The sequence below is a fragment of the Tinamus guttatus genome, unplaced genomic scaffold, assembly GCF_059628265.1.
Source record: "Tinamus guttatus ecotype Peru unplaced genomic scaffold, ASM5962826v1 Tinamus_guttatus_pri_ptg000301l, whole genome shotgun sequence".
Classification (NCBI taxonomy): domain Eukaryota; kingdom Metazoa; phylum Chordata; class Aves; order Tinamiformes; family Tinamidae; genus Tinamus; species Tinamus guttatus.
In genome coordinates, this window is record NW_028288835.1 from 3,762,727 (window position 1) to 3,785,293 (window position 22,567).

Genomic DNA, 22,567 nt, shown 5'->3' on the forward strand with positions numbered 1-22,567 from the left:
CAGGCAGAAAAGTACCACTATATAAAATCTGTAGGGTTGTGAGTACAGTCAGAAAAATAGATAATTTGTTTAACAGTTTTGCTTGTTCTAGCTTTATATAAGAAATGCTGAAGTCCACATAATGTATAGCAGCAGGACATTATCACAATCATTATAGCACAGTTGGTATGTACTTGAATGTAGGAAGTTATATCAGCAGCTTATGCTACTTAGATATGCATACCCTTTAGTTTACCATTCTGTAAAAAAATTAAATATTGAACAATCAAATCAAATTATGCATGCATAGTTCCTTCTCAGACCCACTTCTGCTTTGCCCAAATGTTGTTAATTAGCTTAACTAATCACACTACATTTATAGTTTACAATCTGTCATGAAAACTATAAGAGAATCTATAGAATTTACTTTTAAAGTATTTACCTGTGTGTAAGTCTTCGGTGACTAATGCAAGCAGCAGTTTGTTGATCCTGTGCAACACAGACCTTATGGCGACTACATTTCATCTTTAAACATGGATCTTTAGCCGGATCTAAAGCTAAAAATAATTTTAGAGAATTGTTAGCAAATTATCTGGAAATATACAACAAAAAAAAATAATTAAAAAACCCCACCACACACATAAAATATACCAATTCCATAGGGGAGGGCTGGCCTGCTACTTGTACAGCATGCCGGCCTACATGGTTTTGATTTTCATCAGAACAAAATGCACCACAAACAATCATATTTCGAACTGACCTGTGCAAAATTCCCTACCAGGAATACAGATCTTCATGAAACATTAAATGAAATCTGTAATGTGTCATACAATATTACCATTACTCATTTACAAAAATCCTGAGTATCCAACCCAGTTTTCCTGGTCAGCACTGGTAACAAGAGAGGTCAGGGTTGGTGGTTTCAACTACAGCTGAAAACCCTCTTTGGATACCAGAATTTGCAGACCCGTAGGAAGCCTGTTCGTGTCCACCACTCAGGCTCTGAACTTGCCTGAGAAAACACTTTTTGCACTTTTGCTGCCTACTCTTCTCCATCTCACAGTGATATCTCTTCTAAACAGAATTAGGTTTATAATAAGTTGCACATTTCTGAAGCCTCAGTGCATCTGAAATCACTAGAAAACTGTTTGCCAAAAGGTGAAGAGAATTCAGAAAGGTAAATCAGGAAACATAGATCAGGATTCAGGAAGGTAAACCACTTGGATCAGGGATTTGGAGCATTTGTTCATTCAGACGTTGGCTGCCACATCTGCCAGATACAAGATCTTTTTCAAAGCTGGAAAGCAGGATGCTAATAAAAAAGCATGCTCTTCCTCAAGCTATTTCTTGTCATTCTTTTTATGAGAGAAGGCAGGTTCTAAGCAACATTGCACAGTAACATTTTGATAAGACATATATTGTGGTATGTTGGTGCATAAGCAAATTAACATAGAAAAAAGGAATACCCGGTCTTGACGCAGAGAAAAGAATCTGGCCAATGGATGTTCCGTAGCTAATGAAGCATCATCATGATCATCACAACATTCTGCTAACAGCTGCCATTTTCTTATTATAATCCCCCAATATAGGTATTTTTACCTCAAAATTCTCATGCCTGCTTAGTAAGATACATCCGGATTCTTCGAAATCAGTGATCAACAGTGTAACAGTGACAAGGACAGTTTTTTTCTTCAGAATTTACAACCCAGGCAAGAGTTTAGTTAAAGAAAAAATATACTACAATATGTCATGGTTCTTCAATCAGGATTTTACAATTTCCTAAAGACTCCTTTACCAATCAAAAAAAGAAAAAAAAAAAACCTGCTAGAAGAAGGGAAAGTTGATGAACGAAGGAAATCAGAAAATTTTCCACAGTCTGTAACCAATAGAAAATGGGGTGTACAAGATAAGAAAGAGCAGAGCCAAGCTAATAACAAAAAAGATAAAGTATAAAAACAAGACAGAGCTAGGGAAGACAAGTAGATAAGACTTTGATATTCCAGTTCTCAAGGTCTGTCATTCCTTAGATAAAAAATCTGCCTATAACATTTTAGGTCTGTTTTTTGTAGCTGGTCCCCATTCTTTAATCAACTCTCAGCATGAATTACAAATACTAGCTTCTGGCTACAATACCAGAAAAGCTAAATATTTTGTTATTCAGCATTATATTTGTATAGTACATTTGAGTAAGTATGCATGCCAATATGACAATACAGAAAAGTCTAAACTTTCTCTTCATTTATGCCCTCACGAAGAACAATCCTCCCTTCTCTGACCTCTACAGAGTTTTTCAAATAGACTTAAATATTCTAAAACAAAGTTCTGGATTCCTAGGTTGCCCCTTTCATTCCACATGGAAGATCTTTTCTTTCCTTTTTTAAATTTGCCTAAAAACAAACAAACAAACAAACCAACTTAGATACTATGCACCAAAGCCGAACTCCAAGAAACATCACTAAAAATCCTATATTAATCAATAAGAAAGCTATGAAGAACCAGAAGTTAGTTTTCTAATTAGAATTAGAAATAATACATAACATATAATTATTATATGTTCATAAATACCTTTCCCCCCGCTCTTTTTCTCTTTTTTTTTTTCTTTCTTTTTTTTTTTTTTTTAAATAAGATGTGCTTTTGTATACATATTCTCTGAAAGGAAGTCTTTGTTTCTTATGTTCTTCATGACCCAGAAAAAACAAACCAAACAAAACAAAAACCTACCCTTTAACCACAGCTGTATGTGATTTATCAGTTTGAACTGCCAGGTGTGGTTAATGTAAGGCTGACTAAGCAAGCAGCCAGGAAACAAGAACATGCGTGATCACTGATTACAGTTTTAACAGCTGATTGTGTGGTGTTAGGTATAAATTAAATATAGTTTGAGGTATTGACCTTTATTATTATTATTTCCTTCTTAACAATATTTCATTGTATACAAAATATACATCATATTATTATTGAAACAGAAAAATGATGGAACCATAATAATAATTCCACGTAGAATGGAAAAAAAGATTTCTTTAGTTACATCATAAGACAGTCAGAGATGGATGCTGTCCTATTTGAGGTGCTTTTTATTTCTACAAGAAAGCAGCCCTATATCCACAATATGAGTCATTCAGCTACATATAATAAGTCTGATTATAAAAATAATCAAGAAGTGAAAAGGAAATGCAGCACTAAATGACTGAACAAGGATAACAGAATTAGAGTTGAAATTAAGAGGAGAACATTAAATATCCTTCTAGATACTTCAGATTTTACCATTGAAGTCAAACATTTTCTGTGCCTTAGGTAGAATGCTCTTTTGCAAAATTGAATAGTTTAATGAAAGAAAAACACATGAGTGGGGGAAATCAGGAATCATTGAAAGGCATTGAACATAGTACTAAGCTGGGAACATGAGTATTTCAGGTAAAGGGATAAATGGAAGAAGTCACATAATTATAAATTTCCTGACTAGAATGAAAACTGGACATCTCCAAAGTAAACCCTTTCCTGGACTAGACCGGCCTCTTCTGCTGGAGCTTGGTGCACACCGAGCAGATCCGCAGCCAGGAAATGCACTCAGTTCTGGAGCGCATCCAAACTGCACCCTTACACACATGGAATCTGCAGCGTTTGCCGACGGGATTATTATAACTGCAGCTCCACACGAGACCCCCCGAGCGGTTCAAGTGCGGCTCTCGTTCCTGTTGGAGTGAGAAGGGCTATCGAGCTGTGCTGGTACTGATCATCTGAGGGCTAAATTGGCAAAGTCACCTTTACATTTAATGGCACAATCACCACTCGTGGACATGCCACTGCTGGCATGAGCTAGCCCTGTGAATTGCCAGACTACTGCATTTTTTGGCAGCTGTGAACCCCTGTTTTTTGAAAAGCTGCAGAACACAGAAAAGATAGAATCACCCACTGAATAAAAACATGGAATTCAGAAACACATTAAGTCAAGTACCTGAAAAGCATCAATATCTGTTTGCCCTCCCTCTGTAGCTTAGCAAACCGGGAGATAATACACCAAAATGCGGCACAGAACGGATCTGTGTGCTCTTGTCCATGGTGCACTATGCACAAGCACATCAGATGTGTTTGACCAAGCCATTACAGCAAACACTGTAGATTTAGGAAATTCTCACCTATACAATCCTAGCTTCAGTATTTTGTAAGTACCTTGAGCTCTTCACTGAAGATTAAAAACATGCAACTGAGTTAAAAATACATTTATTTTCTCAGTCCTTAATACTAATAATTTTCAGTAGTTGGAGTGGCGCACACACTTTCAAAACACTGTCAATAGCTGTCAACAAATACATTACTTACGAGGTTTGTACTCTTATTTCAACTGGGGAAAAAAACACTTAGCCCAAGCCCTGGGCCTTGGAAGGCATCGTTAGAAGGCAGGTTCCATTTCCTTCCATTTGTCTCATTTCTCTAAACTTCCCTCCGTTGTTGCTGTTTGCTGGCACTGACGGTGTAACCGTGACAGTGAAGGCTATATACTGTTTTGGGTGGGGAACAGTCATAGAGGTCTTAACATTTCTTAGTCTCCAACCTGTTGCTCCCAGTTAACATCCTTCCTTTATAAACTAAGACCTCTCAAATTAATGATGCGATATTTATTTCGCTATCACAAAATGACAGCTTCTTTCACCACTACAAAACTGCGCGATATGATAGAATGTGGTAACAGTGGAGCTAATGACAGCAAAAGCAATTCTCAAAAGTGATTATAAATTTTCTAACATTTGCAGTCTAATTCAGATGTTCTGACAACCAGAGTTGAATTCTGATAGTTCACGCATTGTTCCTTGTTGTGCTTTTTAAGTTAAAAATGACTAGTTGTAATTCAGAACACTAGAGCTTTAAAAACCTCATCGTGAAATAAATTCTATATCAAGTAGTGAATTATATTTGAATTCTATTTCATGTTTTATACAGAAAATGCTTTTTTAATGATTTTTTAAGACTGTTATTGTGATCTTTTTTAATGATGAGAGTAAATCAGATACATTTTCAGTGTGGGCAAATCTGTGTGTGCACATCCATGCAGGCTCTGGCACTTGTGCATTTTGCTTTTCCGATCGTCAGTCCTGGTAAATCAACCCGTGTTGTGCTCTTTTTGGCCTACACATTAGTAATAACAATTGCTCACAACTAAGATTTTCTTGAGCCAATACAAATTTGGACTTCCAAAACCTTTCAGGCTTCCAAGCCAGTGACAAAAGCTGCAGCACAAGGAATAACTTTTGTTAGCAGAGCAACCCATGGGATGGAATACGTGTAGGGAAAGAGAAGACGCTGTTTCTATATAGCTACTTTTCTGGAAGTCTTTCCAGTATAGCAATTGCCTAGCAGCTCTAACATATACCCTAAAATGAACTCCATTCCTGGGATGTTAACCAAAAAAATGACATATATATTCTGCATTAATGCAGAATAAATACATGTAAATCATTTCAAATAGTCCAATGAAATTATAGTTACAAGTATTTATACTACACAGGATCAAGATAGCCATGTTAACATCCTTCCTTCCTCAGGAGAAATGCATAATCTGAGAATAGGGCCAGTTAGAATATTTTAATCTGAAGTATAAACATATTTTTTCATCAATTACACATCAACCATTCCACCTTAATTCTGCATATGGATCTCTGTCCTGATGTGTGCGTATCTTAAAATATCATGAAAATGCAAATGCGCAATTTGCATTTTGCACAAAGTGAAATTTGTATGAAAATACACAAATTTATCCCAGAAAATATATCAGTTTTAGGTAATCTAATAAAATGGTTAATTGGGTATAGAAATGGACTGATTCTCCATTTTTTTCATTGTCTCTTATAGAAATCACTGACAAAATTTGCTTGCCTCGCCACTCACACTATTCAGTCTGGCAACAAAACACGGTCTTCACCATTTCTGCTAAAACGAGCAGCTATGAAAGAGCTAACAATGTTCACTTCAGAAATGTTACAAGTGTTAAAATCCCAGAGTGCAGCCATATATGCACCCCTCATTGGTATTTTCTTCAGCACCAATCTATCAGTTCATTTCTAATTCACATTTACTAAATTATCTTCATAATCATAAAGGCTAGAGGCTTTTTTTCATAGTTGAAGCGAAAAGTTAGACTGTAGAGCACAATTATCCTGTCATTAAAAATAGGTCATGGGTTTCCACCATGACGAGGAGCCTCTAAACCTAAGGAATACATTTCTATAAAACTTACCAGAAAAGATTTCTTTATTAGTGACTATAATGTATCAGTGACTTCTAGGAGGTCAGGTACGAACAGCTTCTAAAGACTTCTGATCTGATCTTCGCTTTTATTGAGCTGATATTCAGAACAATGTGCTTGCTATAAGTTATTTGCCAGAATGCTTCCTTAACATCTGTCTACATATTTGCCTAAAATAACATCAAATGTGACGTTAATTACATTTTAACAAGCAGAAAAATTCACAAAAATAATTAGAGTATAAAATGTTTTATAGCATCTACTTCTTCCTCTAAAATTTAAATTGTAAAATAAAATTAATTTTACTCTCTGGGCTGAGAAATCATAAAACAGAATTAGAAGCATTTGATTATTTTAATAGATAGATATGGATTTGTTATCCTCACATCCTACGGAAGCTATTACTATACACAACACTTGACTCAATTATTACTAATGGGTATATTTATTTACCATTCAGATTTGGAAGAGCACAGGCTTCCCATCATCTCTTCTGTAAATTCATTTACAGTTAGAACTCCCGGAAACTGATAGTAGCCAGAATGCCATCTTCATTGGGAATGTAATAAGAAACCAAGATTAGCAAGACATAACATAGGAATCCTCTTAATGGGAGCTCTGTGGCAGAAACCGCATTAAAGCACCATTATTTCACAATCTGTCAAATATCTTCTGATATGTGCCCAACTCTACTCTCCATTTCCAGCAATACGAATTAAAAAAAAGTTGAATACAAAGTTTACAGGCTTAAACCGTCCTGTTCTCTTCCAGTTTTCATGAGATGAGGTAAGAATCTGCCAGACATTTGCTTAGCAAAAGCTAGTCCATGGTGAGAGTGTTCAATAAGGGGATTCCTAAAATACTAAATCATGATTTAGAGACATCCTGGTTTATCAAAACTGACTTCTGATTTTTCTGGCTTAATCAGGGGAAAGAAATGTCAGCATTCCCACAGCAGCAGAAAGACACCTACCTAAAACTTCTCTAAGCTGTTATCTCAAGAAGATTAGTCCTGCAAAACAACTTGCAATAAGATGTTATTTCATTCTCTAAAAACTTGCCAATTTTTGGACTTAATCACATTTTTAATCATAAAATAAAGGAAGGCGTTCTAATCAGAAAAACATTGTGTAAAGGATTCATAGAAGATAAAATCACAACATTGTTTAAATCCTGGTTCAGACAAGGGCCCTAGGAAATCTTCAGGGGGCTTAAAATACTGAAGTTATAAGAAAACCTCAAATGCCTTAGTTATATACTGTTAAGGATTTTATAAAATATTGTTGTAAGCTAACAACCCTAAAAGTAACTGTAAAATTTCTAAGTAGATGTAAGTTGCAGCTAGAAAAAAAGGAAAAAAAAATGAATATAAAGAAACTGGACCTACTCCATTAAAAATTGACCTTCTTGAATTGAGCTTCTTCCCAGGGAAGATTCATGTTTGCCTGAAACAGTAACGATATTCATGTTTTATCTGACATGCAGATTATTTCTGAAGCTGTAAGAAGTATTTCTTCCTATTAAGAAAATTGTATTTATCCATCTTATAGTGTATGTTTCAACATATAAGGCAATCTGGTTGTTTCCATGAACAAACTTTTCTGAATGAGATGTCAGCATAAAACCGATGACTTGGAGATGACTCTTACTGTGAGAGTGTCTTGATAATTTAAAATGAGATCCAGATGAATTTTAAATGTGACACTCACTTACAACATAAGGAATGCCATTTACTGATGATTTCTCCAAATAAAGAGCTCACAGCAAATAAAAGTGTAAGCTTGACACAAGCAAGAGCAAAGTATATTAAAAAGTCTGTAGAAAGAAGGGGGAGCAATTCCTTTGTAAAATAGGTTTCCTAGATGAAGATAAACAGTGTCTCTTCTTCTGAGGCAAAGTTATAGGTTAATGAGTGGCACACATACTGCACAATAGAAACCTGAATACATTTGCATATTATGTACTATATTAGAGTAAATGCTAACTGAAGTGTATGTTTTTCTATATACACTGTCCTTTTTTCTAGGACAGTTCTAAAACAAGAAAATTCTAACAAGATCACAGAAAGCAGCTTCTAGATTTGTTCCTTCATTTGCCTTGCTGATTCTCCAGTCGCACACACTCAAGGTCCATAAAATAAAATTGTTTTTACTTACTGTCATGCACACTGCAACATGAAAAGTCTATTTGCGTTCTCAGTTTCACGAATGGTAAATAAAAGCACCGCTTCCATTAGCTACACAAGATCTTCAGGCACAGTTATCCTACAGCTCCCTCTCAAGCACTCTAGTGTACTAAAATACAGCAACAATGCAGAGTGCACTAATGGGAATTTTGCACATTAATTACTTACAGTATGCAACACTTTTGTCCTTGGACTTATATTCTTTACAATATTGTAAATTAAAATTAGTGAAGAGTTATATTTAAGTAAGCTAAGAATAAACAAGATTGCAAAAACAGAAAACAAGTAGAGAATGGGTCTTTAAATATAGTTCATCTAAATAAAATGGGTCAAAAAGGTGGAAAGACAAAAAAGACAACTATAAACATATAAAATGTTCTAAAACAACTGTCATTATTTTATTAGCATAGCCTTTTTTCCCCCCTCTCTGTTTTCTTCTTAACTGGATTTATTTTGCTACTTCTTTTCCTTTCCCTTCCTCTTCAAAATTTCACCACGGAGCATTAAATGATCTCTAGTATCCTGCTTTTGATGGCTAGCTCTTTAGCCATTTTAGACATTTTCTTACTGACTTCATGTGGCATCAGTATCACTGGGATCCGAGCGATGGTATTAATGGTAGGGGAGAAGCAGCCCTGGCACGTGCCAGGACAGACCCGGGCACACAGTCCTCAGGGGCTGGCGGCACCTGTGTCTCCAGGCTTTCGGCTGGGACATCAAAGCACAGTAGACAGGAAAATAAAGGCTTTAAGGCCTTTGGAGTTAAGTCTTCCTTGGAAGAAAGGCAGGACTAAAGCCTAGCACATTTTCAGGAAGCCAAGGGTGCAGTTCCAGGTACCCTTTGCTGCATACGTTGCCAATTTAAGCAGCTCTTGCGCTCTACCTCTAGCCCGTCCCTGTCACCCTTTGCCACATGTCCACAGTGCCAGTTTAACAACTCCTGGTGTGGAAGGGCTACCTGAAACCATGATTCTGCGGACACTAAAAATAACGTTTTTTAACTTCTTTTGTGACAATTCAACGCATGGCAGCTCTCTCCCCCAGAGGGCTGTGCTGCCATCCAGAGGGACCTGGACAGACTGGACAACTGGGCGGTGAAAAACCTCATGCAATTCAACAAGGCCAAGTGCAAGGTCCTGCACCTGGGGAGGAATAACCCCAGACACCAGAACAGGCTGGGGACAGAGCTTGTGGAGAGCAGCTCTGCGGAGAAAGACCTGGGTGTCATGGTGGACAACAAGTTGACCATGAGGCAGCAGTGTGCCCTCGTGGCCAAAAAGGCCAATGGGATCCTGGGCTGCATTAAGAAGAGCGTCTCCAGCAGGTCGAGGGAGGTGATCCTGCCCCTCTACTCAGCCCTGGTGAGGCCGCATCTGGAGTATTGTGTCCAGTTCTGGGCTCCACAGTACAAGAGGGATGTGGAGCTGCTGGAGAGAGTCCAGCGCAGGGCTACAAGGATGATCAGGGGCCTGGAACATCTGCCCTATGAGGAGAGGCTGAGGGAGCTGGGCCTGTTCAGCCTGGAGAAGAGAAGGCTGAGAGGGGATCTAATCAGTGTATATAAATACCTCAAGGGAGGGAGTGCAGAGGACGGTCATGGTCTCTTTTCAGTGGTGGCCACTGATAGGACTAGAGGAAATGGCCGGAAACTGAAACATCAAAAATTCCATAGGAACTTAAGGAAAAATTTCTTAACAGTGGAACAGGCTGCCCAGAGAGGTTGTGGAGTCTCCTTCTCTGGAGATCTTCCAAACCCACTTGGACGCAGTCCTGTGCCACGTGCTCTAGGTGACCCTGCGTATGCAGGGGGGTTGGACTAGATGATCTCTGGAGGTCCCTTCCAACCCTAAGCATTCTATGATTCTATGATTCTATGATACAGACCTCGGGTCAGGACAGAAGAGAGGGATTACAGGGGAAGCAGCAATGAGGGGTTAAGACCAACATTGCTACTGAAAGGAAGAAAAGTCTTGTGTTGCTCCTTGAGTTGAGCCCATTAAAACTGCTCTGCAGAGCATTTCTTTAAAACAGCTGCAAGAATTTAGGAGCCATTTGCTGATTCAACAGGAATAAATAGCTGAAAATTTGAGAACCACAACCAGAAGAAGTTTATCAGCCAGTGAATCAGAGTTAGGAGCCAAAACTGTGAACTATGTGGCAAAAGATGCTTCAGTAGTGTTACTGCTGTAGAGAAATTTATGTAAGGGAAAAAATAATAATGAACCACCAAAGCACACCATCATATATGGAAGAAAACCATATATAAAACAGTATTTAAGTCTTTCTGGTCAAGGAATAGCTGAAAAAAGTTCAAAACAGTGAGAAACTGTTTAAAAATGGTTTGGCGTATTTTCTAGATAAGAAGGATTGCTTAAAAATATGTAAATACATGAAACTATTGTCTTAGTGAAAAGGAGCAAATATTTTTAAGAATGATATTACGAATTTCAGAAAGGACGGAGTGAGAAGCAGTTGCAAATATTTCATGCATATTTACTATTCAGACTAACATGACATATTTTAATTGTGCTGCAGATTACCTTGGAAGTGAAGGATATACATTTCAAGCTTTAGGACGTCAGCAGTTTTTGCTATAAAAGCTAGACCATGAGTACATATAGAAATGGAGCAAAGTTAAATCTACATGTCTGTTTTCACAGTCTTCAACTAATGGGCCTTCACTAAACTCCCTTACAGCTTTTTATGAATTGTAGGTGTCAAAAAATTGCATTGAACACAAGCCTAAAAGATATCCATTTTCTATATGAAGATATATTCACAAATTCTAGAAAGATGTGTATGCACACACTGCATATTCTTCGTCCTCCAAATTACTACAGAACTAGGTTAATGGAACATAAAGAGCTAAAAAGCATAGAACAAGTTGCCTCAAAAATCTATTTCCGCATTAAAATGTTATCTAAAATATTTATCCTGTAAACAGATATAGACTATAAAAGCTAAAAATAATGGAGTGGAATGGTCTAAAAGAAACATTATAAATATATCTACAAACCCACTATACCTTCAGGGTATTCATCCTCCATGGAAATGTCATTTCCTATTTTATCCATTAAATGAAAATACTCCACTGTTTCTCCAAGGTATTTCTATTGAGCAAAGGAAAAGGGCCTCTGTACTTTAAGAAATTACTCCAGTGTCTTGGTGCATACGAGGTTATTCAAAAGCTGCACCCTCCAAGCTCTACTACTGCCTGTACTCTAAAAATAAAATGCACTAAAGTATAATGTTATCTGTGTATCTGTTGTAGAAATACTGCATGAAGTAAAAGTGATAACCAACTTCATTTTTTTAAAGCTTGAGAAAGCCTAGCACATTCTGGACACCATTTTAATACAAATGATTTCAGCTCTAGCATCTCTTCATTTGTTAGCATCCATGCACTATAAAAGCAAGTGCTTTTTAAAGCTACATTAAACCTATGAAAATATTCAACTTGGAATAGTCCAAAGAGACAAAAAATCCAAATTGCTTCTTCCTCAAATTGTTGAAAGACCAAAACCTTCCTTTAAGCAGTGACTAAATAGGATTATTAGAATAGTCAAACTTATTAGAAAAACGCTTGTCACATTGCTAAAGACAATGTGACATTATGAATATGTGCGGGTGTGTTCCAAAAAGATAGGATATAGACAGACAGCTACTCTTTGAACAAATACCTCTATTTGCTTCAAGGAATGGCACTGCCAAATTGAAATGCAGCTCATAACATTGTTTGGCTTCTTCAAATAAGATTTTGCAGCACAGTTCTCAGAGGAAACAGCCCTACATGTTCTCAGACTAAGGCCCGTTTGGATGTTTCCTTATAACCGCTCATATTAGTATCAGCAGAATTACACAGGTCTCTCTATATGTGTAATTTTGACACACTAAACCGTACGAATATAAGAATGCCTTTCAAAATATGCCAAATCATAGAAGAGTTAAGAAACTATCAAAACACTATCAAATGAGCATCACTAAGGAGAGCTTGAGCCACAGACTTTCCAAATTTTACAACAGTATATTAGCGTCTGGATTTGGGTTCAGAATAAAGACACATTTTGAAAAAAAAAATTCCAAGACACTAGCCCATACACAGTAAATATATAAAAATCTTGGAAAAGATTTTAATAGTCACTGAAATCTTAGGAGAATAATAAATATGTAAACTCTACAAAGCCAAGAATATATAGAGGCACTGTTCCCTTAAAAACTCCATCTGGTAATAAACATACTTGTTAAAATAACCTCAAAAAGGTCCGGGACGTTCCTGATTTTCAGGAGACTATGGACACACAAAAGAACAGGTGTAAATACAAATAATGAGAACCTATCTACATGCTACAGGGATACTGAGAAACTGGTACCAACTACCTACATCTGAGGCTGAAAGTGACAAAGATCAGGTGTTTTTTAAACAGTAACAAACAGTTTTGTGATAGCTCTCTTTTTACTGCCCATGAATCCTATGCAGGACACATAAGAATATAATTGGAATGAAGGTATCCCCTGAAATGCTGTGCTTTATAGCACTGAAAACACAGGTATGCAGCTCACCTTTACCATCACCAGCCCTATTACACAGGCACTGCACTTTATGCAGTTAAAAAGATTTTCATATTTTAGTTCTTATGTAGACTTTGAAACCTCCAAGTATTGATTTGCAATTTCATTAGTTGTTATAACTTAAACCAGCATAGAAAGAATACTTCCGTAAAAGCATTAATGATTTGTAAAATTCATTGTTTCAGTAGTAAATGGAAAAAAATATCTTTTGTTCAGTGGGGCTCAAAATCAGGAGTTTTATTGCCAAAAAGATTGCTCATTTAATCAGTTCTTCTGACTTAAAGGTTACATTTCTGAAAGAAAATGTTGAATAAACGAAAAGAAAGGAAACACTGATGATGAGTCTGCTAAATTAAGGAAATTATTTATTTCTATCCTCAGAGAACCTGTTGGCCATTACAAGATGACAAACTGTTCCTGTCTCCAGCAGTGTTATTACAGACTGTCACACAGCAGACAGGCCACGTTGTTGCTCTCCTTACGTAGATTTTAACCATTGCCTTTAGTGAACAACTTCTCTCTCTCACAGCAAGCTTACTTCTGCATTTTAAAAGGTTGTCCTTCACTTAGGAGTGTGCAAAGGGGTATATCTGGAAGAAGTTTTGTGCAATTAAGAGCATGCTCTCGCTTGGCAGAGAGGCGGATGCTGCACAGGACAGAATAGCAGTAACAGGAGATTAGGAATCCCTCAAAGATTCATCATCATTTCCCGCTGACAAACGAGGAAGAGCATGAAGCAGAAAAGCCTATACGCATGGCTACTTGGGTGGAAAAGATGATGAAGAATTAGATTTTATTTTACATAACGCTCTAAACTTAGCAGTGAAGGGGAACACAACTGGAGGGCAAGCGTGCTGCCTGTCAGAATGCACATCTGGAACGAGGCCATAGCGCCGACCTCCTCCCGCTTTTCCTCTTCTGGGTAAATAGAAATATTGTGCTGAAATTGTCACTGCTCGTGAGCACTACGTGCACTTCCAGAGACCAGACGTCGGCAAGGATGTCACACCATGAGAGTGTGAACGGCTGCTGCTGCCAAGGGTAACGCTCGTCCCATCTGAGCAGAAAGACTGGAATGCATAAACAAATGGGTGGTATTTTTTATATAATTATATTTTATTATCACAAATATTTTGCTAGGCTTCAAGCAATCATTTCCCATAAAAAACAAAAGAGAAGTCCACTCCTAAAATACAGACACCAAAGCATTTTCTGGGGAACTTTCTTGTTAAATTTTTGTATTTTCCTAGATCAGTACCTGACAAGGAGCTGATCAGTAACTTAATTTTCACACTTTCAAAAAACAAACAAACAAAAAAACACTATGCAAGTGCCTAATTATTAAAGAGTATCTGTAGCGCCAGAGTCTGGGAAACTCTTAATTCTTGGGGGGAAAAAAAGGTGATATTTTGACCCAATTCAGTATCATTGTTAAATTCAGTTTAGGTATTTATTGCTGAGGATAATTGCTGACAAGGACTACAGTGAGGTTACTATGGGAAAATTGAAAGGCTGCCTTTACTTGCAGATAAAAATACCTCAATCTCTATCTAAGAGACACAAATTAAGACCAAATTACTTATATACTAAACAAATAAAACTTTGGAGTAGTACTTATTATTAGAAGGTGTCCCCAGCTAACATTTGTTTTATAAACCACACAGTAAAATGTGGATAAAAGAGCTACTGGAGGCAAGTCATTTACATTCCTTAGTCAGATGTATTTCATTCCTCAACGTTACTTTTCAGTTTACAAGCAGATGATAATAGAAAGCTGAGCTCTGTGGGCATTGCTTCTTAAATATTCACTACGCAATACACGTTACAGCCTGCAAACAAGATAAGCCAGACAAGCTTAATATGTTCTCATAGTTGGTGTATATGTAAATTCAGAACCATATTCACTACTATCAGTGCAACCAAAGAACTCCACAAAGTATTAGAACAAGTTGACATTTGTAAAACTCATTATATCTGGCAGGGAAATACTGTTTTAATGCATTTTCTGCAAAACTGAGAGCGAGCTGGAAAAACAGAAGCAAAACTTTACAATGGGTATGCGATAACAAAGCCAAAGAAAGAGCTGTATAGCAAAACAAAACCCATAGCACATTCAACTCCTCGTCTTCAGGATCAGATATACCAAATACACAGCACCTGCCCCTATCAAAAGTCAAAGGGAAAAATTAAAAATAATAATAATAATAAAGCATAAACCTTTTTAATGTTCAAAAACTCCATAAACCCTCTCTTTCCTTTTCACACCAAGATGGAAAATGCAAGCAAGGTGCATCCCTTTAAGCAATGAAGGTGTTTCCTTTCATAGGCATACTGCAGCAAATCTGAATTAAAAAGCTAAATGCACAGAGTATAGTGAAAAGTCCACCTCTCAGAAATGTGGTTATAATATATCAGGTGGTAAAATAGATATTTCCACACGAATCACCTTGGTTCACTTTATCAGCCTTTGTTAAAAATAAAATCATCATGGCAAGCCAAATGTCAAGCTTCTTCTTAGCAATTCCAATAGCTCCATGTTGAAACCTCCAACCAAATCTCAAAAGAAACAAGAGTCAGGGTCAACAATCCAGCAGCAATTTTTGTTTTTCATTCTTCCCACGCTATAGACGCATTAGCTAAGACAAGCTCCATAGAAAAGTATTGTCATTCCAATTTGAATTTGACAAGCAAAGACTGAGTAGTAATGACATCTTCCCTTACTCCCAGACAAAATTCAGCTTCCTTTTGCATGTTGCTCTATGTAAACTGAGCTTCAAGAATTTTTTAGTACAATATTTAACAGCTGATAAATAGTACAATCACTTCTACAAGAATTTGATTAAAAATGGGTGAAGTACATTCCAAAGCCTTAAAACCATACAAGATCACTTTGCAGTTACTTTATAATATCCACTACTGCATATCAGAATCACTTTCCGTATTATATCTGCCTGATTTTTCAGTTATTATTTTTTCTGGACATAAATCTCCCCTTAAAATAAAAAGACAAAATCTCATTGTCCAATAACAGAGCATATGGTGCTGCATCATTCCCACAACCCTGAGCTTTTCCTCAAGAAATTCTCCTTGAAAATGGAACTTTCAAAACTTTTTCTAGAGCTTGGTTTATCAGCCAACTAAAGAGAACTCTCAACATTTTAATTACTTATTTTTAAATGCAAAAAGAAACTTCACATCTTTTTTGTCTTCAAAGGTCTTTCTGAAAATATGAAGGTGCTTAACTTGTTTTAATATATACAAAGCAAAATAAAATCTCCCAAAGTCCACACATTGCCTATAGGGAAAACTGTAAACAACTGCCCGTCTCTGTCACCAATGAATAAAAGGTTGCAAAAATCACATATATAAAATAATGTTTAAGCTACAGAGGACCAGAGAGTCAGTTGTAAGTCAATTATTTGAAGAGGGAAGAGGGAAGGCACAAATTCAGTTTTCTAAACTTGTTATTTTAAAACTGCAGGCATCCTATCCCCATAAAAAACCCTAATAGATTAATCTTACCTTGATCAAACGGTTTACTCGGACTCCATGTACGAAAATAATCGTCCTGGAGAGGGAGAAACAACCTACATTTAGTACAATGTATGCAATAAAGGTACAATGAAAAACACAGGAATGTGAGAGACAGAAGATATATACCAACCTCTACTTCCTATGAAAGGCAAGCAGTGAAAAAAAAAAAAAAGAAAACGATTACAGCCATCATAATGGGACATGCCAGTCATATGGAACAGAACACATATAATTCAGAGGCCCTTTGCATTCATTAAATAAACAGTGTTAACAACCAAAAAAACCTATCTAAAAAGCATTTAAAATAAAGAAATGGATTTCTTACAGTAATTACAGAGGCAATATTTTTAATGTTGCCTTTAAAATGCTACAGTAGTTTTTATTTTCATTACAGTTTCCATGAATAATTTTTCAAAATCAAGGTTTCAAACCCATTATCAATAAACTATAAATTTAAAAAATAATGATTTGTAAAAGACTAAATATTCTGTTATATAGTTTTCAACTATATCAAGAAGAATCTACCTTTATATTATTGAGATTAGCTCAATTTTCTACAAATCATATTCCTATACATAAAATATTCTCCTAATTAATCATCAGCTGTATTATGCCACAATTATGAGAAGGAAAAACTTGAATTAAATGAACTGCTTACATATAAGATTTTAAGAACTTTGATAGTAAATGGGCGCTGTAGAATATATGTGGAGCAAGAAGGTGAAGAGAAAGAATAAAAGCACCTTTAAATTCCACTCATCAATCCCGTAACGTTAAAGAGACTTTACCCTACATGTTAATTTTGAAACTGAACTACTGGGAAAATGTGAGCCTACCACAATCACTGGAGTACAAGGGCTGAAGGGGTTATCAAACACATCTTTAAGTGGAGACAATATTCTCTGGATTTTAATAGTTAGTTTTACTTCAAAGGTGAAAAATAAAAAAAAATAGAAAGAAAAAAGAAAGTGGTTGCAGCCTAAAGTCTTTCACTGAGGATGTTTTAATAAGAAAACTGTTGTCCTGGGAATTCTTGCTTCAAGCAGGAATGAGAGGGAGAATCATAGCTTTGTGCCAGTACTCATGAACTCCTTTGCTCTGCTGCTGCACCAGCCAACAATCTATGAAGGACAGGGTATGTTATTTGCCTTTTTTATCACTATTTTTGGAAGTAAATAAATACAGACCAGCATTTAAAATATCAAAACAAAACACAAGGAAACAACAAACAACACAAACATTCTAAGAGTACTGGATTCTCTTTCCAATTCTAGTAAGGTTACAAAATTCTGATCCAGAATGATCCTATTCGGACAATATACTTTTATTAAGATACTGAAAGGGTAGAATAACTGGAACCTAAAAATAATATGCACAAAAGAGCTGTTATCCTGAGTCAGACTGAAGGGCCTTCAAAGTGAAGCCTCCTGCAACACGGGATTGAGGGAACAGTGCAGGAGCCAGGCAAGCACATATTACACTTTCCCAAGCTGGCCCCAAACCATTTGCAGCTCAATTACTTCCTGAGCTAGACGGGGTTCCTGTGTACTTAATAGCTCTCATTTCTCTTCCATGAGCTTGTCCAATTTCACCTTGAGCCTAAATGAGCTTTTAGAATTTACAGCAGCCCATGGCGAGGAGCTCAACAGCTTAAACACACATTGCATGAAAATCACTTTGTTTCGTTCCGGATCTGCAATAATCGCAGATCACTTTGCTACCCCTCGTTTTGTATTGGAAAAGACAATACATTAATTCCATTCACCTTCTCTATATCACAGGGAACTCAACAGTTCCCAAACATAACACCCCTCAGGCACACCTATAACTACAGTTAGCCAGCTGACTTCTGCTCACAGATGCCACTTCCATACCTTTCTTGTTACCCTTCTCTGGATCTTTTCCAGACTTTTGGAGGATGCTATGACCGGAGTTAAGCATAGCTTTCAAGATGAAGCAGCACTACACATCTATGCAACGCAATGGAACTATTTTGTTTTGCCTTCCTTTCCTCATTATGCTCATACTTCCCTATTCTCTCTACCACTGGTACTGAATTTTGAATTAAAGTTTGCATGGAACCTTCTACTTTAATTCCAGGATGCTCATCCCGAGGGATTATCTTTGTGGAGTGTTTGCTCTCATGTACATAACTACTTTTGTCTGTATTTAACTTATTCTGGCATTTTATTACTATCCCTTACTCAGCCTTGCACGGTCTTTCTCCACAACTGAAACTGAGCGCAACTATTTCGAGTAATTACATATCAATAGAATATCATAGCTCATTTGTTTTATTTGTTTTATTACTCATGAATTTGAGATATAACCTTGTCCCCACCACATATGATATGGAACCTGAAAGGTGACTACCTTCACTGTTAGAGCAGGTCACTTCATTTTTTTTTTCTCAGTTTTATCCGTATAAAAACCTTCTTGCTTGTCCTGTAGCTTTTAGTTTCTGAGTTTTTTTCAAGAGAAAGACCTTATGAAAAGGCTTTGGAAATACAGATAGAAATATAGGCATCAAAACTTCAACCATTTCCTTTGGGCACCTTGGACAAATTGCACTAGAACTCTGGTGCGCAACCTTCCCTTACAAAAGCCACATGGATTCTTCCCCATTCTATCCAGTTTGTTTCTACGCACTACCCGTTTTATCAGTCCAGTGAAGGGAGTAAGTCACTTAAACTCTTTCATTCAGCAACTAATATCACTAAAATTAAGAATTCAGTACTTGGGAGGCTACTCATGCCAAAAAATAAGTAGAAATATGAGTATAAAACTCATAAAAGTTGCCTTATACTACTTCAAAACTTCCTTTTTTTTTAAACACTACAGTGACTCAGATGTCATTCCAAACCTACTTCAGCACACACTAAAAAGTCATATACTTTAACTGATTTTCTAAAATTGCATTACATTTTCAAACACCTCTTAAAGAAAACTATTAATGGATAGTTTAAATAAAAACTTTATGTACTTGTAAACATACAATGAAATAGTTAATTGATTTTCAGAATTGATTGATTTCTTAAGACATTTGGTTAGCTTAATAATTCCACAATTTTAGAAATATTCCTAAAAATATTTAACCTGTCACTTATATAAAATCTGGCTTCCTGTCATATTGAGCGCTTTCCTCCTCTTCAGTCAGTCTTTTATTTTTATGTTCAATTCCCTCTTCAGTTATTATAATGTACTTTTCAAAGTGTTGTTTTTCATAACTTTAAAGCAAAATAAAAAACAGAATAAACACAACCACAGTTGACAGTAAAGGCTGAGTAGCTATATAGTGCCTCTAGCCAAAATATCCTTTAACAATTTATAAATGTCAAAAGTCAAAGTCTCAGGAAAGAGACCATGACCTTGTCCGATCTCTTTCAGTGGCCTCCTTGCCTCTGTCCTGAACTTAGAAGGGCATTCTGTGAAGGTATATGGAATAAAGTTGTAAATTTGATTCACAATAAACATCCTGCTTTTTCAATAACATTACCTACCTAATGTATCCAAGCGTTTTTAAATAGAAAATTCATCCTTATTGTTCTTCTTGAGACTGTATGTGGTACCTCAATAAGTCTTTCAAGTTTTTCTGTTTGAAAAACATATGCAGCATTTCTGCTGCATAATGGACAAGTATCATGGATTTTAAGGGGGCTAATGTCCTATCTAAAAAATTATGCATGTTTAATCATTATGCCCAGTCAGGGTCATAGAGAAACTATGCTTCTAGGAATTAAAGTTCAATGCTGCAATTACACATCCATTCTGAGAGTAATATGAGTTTGTGTTTTGTCCTGAAAATGGCTTTACTTAAAAATATCATTTATGTAATCTGAAAATCTGACAGCCTTAAGAACTCAAAAAGGCCAAAAGCAGCTTACTAGAAAATTTTAATCAGAATTGCTTGAGGAAAAAAAAAAAAAGAGAGAGAAAAAGGTATTTTATTTACCACATTTTTGTTGCATTCCTCCTCTACTTGTGCAAAAAGCAAAAAATACACCATCCGTCTTATGACAGATACGGTATATCTAATTTTTCTATTCAAAAATATAAATGTATTCATGTAAGAAAAGCACATAAGCACAGCAAAAAGCAATACCAAAATGCTTAGAATGAAAGCCAGAGCCACTTGGAATACAACAAAGCTCCTTTTAGCACAGATACAGCAAGGTTTCAGTTAGAAATTCTTTAAAACAAAACAACAACAAAAAACAGAAAACAAACACCAAAGTAGTGTTTTCTGTTGTATCTTTTTTATTGATTTCTTCTCCTGCATTCTCTGTAGATGCTGACATAAATTGCTGACATCTAGTGCAAGAATTACTGTCTAACCCAAAGCTGTATTGCTAAAGAATGTAGTGATACATGGTAGCTATGATGAGGCCGAGCCAAAAAACAGCAGGTATCCTACAGCAAATAGGACAGCTTCTTAGCAAGTATTTTCAGACCAAGATTGAACTGCAAAAATGAAAAAAGCAAAAGCCAGTGCTTCTTTCTCACTAACACCTCTGTCTTTAATGTAGCCTAGGCACTAAGGAGTCTGTATACTGCAATCAAAGCTGATTTATGAAAGAGTCCCCTAAAAGTGAAGAACATATTCGGAGTTCATAATTACCTTTACATCTTATCCAAGTAATAACTTCACTGTTATAAAACAATTTTTATAGCAGAGATATTGAATGCCTGATTTACAAACTACCAGGTAAGGGAACAGTCCAACAGATAATTGTCCAAGAATTATCTGGAATTGCATTCCAGAATTTTGAACACAAGAATGTTCCGGGTTGCATATGTTTTACAATGTAATTTAAAATTTGGAGTATTAGATTCCATCAGACAGAACATTTTGTGTTGTTGTTACTGACATTAGCCTTTAGATTCTTTTGCTGTTTTTAATTTCAAGGGTTTTTTAATGGTTTTCTATTCCATTATATTTTTTTTTATCTCAAACACATGCTGCTTTTCATCAGGTTAGAGATATCTTTCTGTCTTTTAGTCTGCACTATTTGATTTGCAGAAGCCAGCTCAACAAGCCACCTGAACTGAGCTAAGAGTGCTCAAGAGCAGCTTGCTCCAGCCCTTGCTTGCCTCAAACTCCCTTCTACAGGAGACTTGTGCTCACAGGGCATCCCCTACCTGCCTTGGTCCCTCTCTAGCAGCAGACTCATCTCTAACAAACTTTCCAGGGACTCCATGGCATTTTAGGTTCCATAGCCATCTACCTCAGCTTCTTAGTGTTCCCTTAAACCACATCATAAGCAAATGTGCCTCATGGCAACATCAGCGAGGGCTGTGCCCAAAATTGAGGGGCTCCTACCCAGCTCTCTTCTCTGTTCCAAGGGCTGATGCATGAACCCATATGTTTCCTCAGGTCCCTGCAAGAATGGTAGCAAGGTGGGAGCCCTGACATCTCTGCCCTCTCAGAAACAGCAATGCTGAAAAAACGTAGTTAGGATCAAGTGATCCATGGACTTTAAAAAAAAAAAAAAGTCCATGGCGTTTCTTGTTCCAGGGCCTTCAGCCCAACGACAGCGATTTTTCTGCTGCACTGAAGAATCTTAAATTGGTTGGTCACATCTGTTAATGCAATAAAAGGTTGAGACACCATCAAAGTTTCCATTGCATGAAAAACCTATCCTTCCCTATCCCTCTCCCCAACAGGGCTGGGACAGTTTTATAGTGAAGTTTCTGACTCCACACTTTCTTCTAGGATCTACCTCTCCTCATCAGTTGAAATATCTGTAATCCTTCCTTTGAAGCCAATCTTGATTTTTTGAGAGGCTTTGTTTTCTGTTGTTTTTATACAGGCCAGGAGAGAAAAGCGGCTACTGCCAGATTCCACGTGCTTGCCCCCGATGAAATCTCCAGTCAGAAACCCAACTGGTTTAGCCAACACTATCAGAGACAATTCCTGACACAGAAATAGCCACTAGAAATCACACTCGGCATTTCTGGATTAGCCTGATAAGGCTCCTACAGTGGGAGGGCAGCCGTGAGGGCCTCCCTTGTGGCTCCTGTGGCGCGTGGGCCAGGCCACCCCAGAGGTGGCGTTCGCA

At 36.8% G+C, this 22,567-nt stretch overlaps 1 protein-coding gene across 1 annotated transcript in view; it reads right to left on the reverse strand.

Annotated features, from left to right (window-relative positions):
* Positions 1–22,567, reverse strand: part of SPOCK3 (SPARC (osteonectin), cwcv and kazal like domains proteoglycan 3) — a 165,782-nt gene that overhangs the window by 88,084 nt on the left and 55,131 nt on the right. Inside the window, exons 2-3 of the mRNA XM_088528129.1 lie at positions 16,497–16,542; positions 422–536 (exon numbers count right to left, since the gene is read on the reverse strand). Coding sequence (XP_088384255.1) covers positions 422–536; positions 16,497–16,542 — 161 coding nt within the window. The remainder of the gene's footprint in view (positions 1–421; positions 537–16,496; positions 16,543–22,567) is intronic.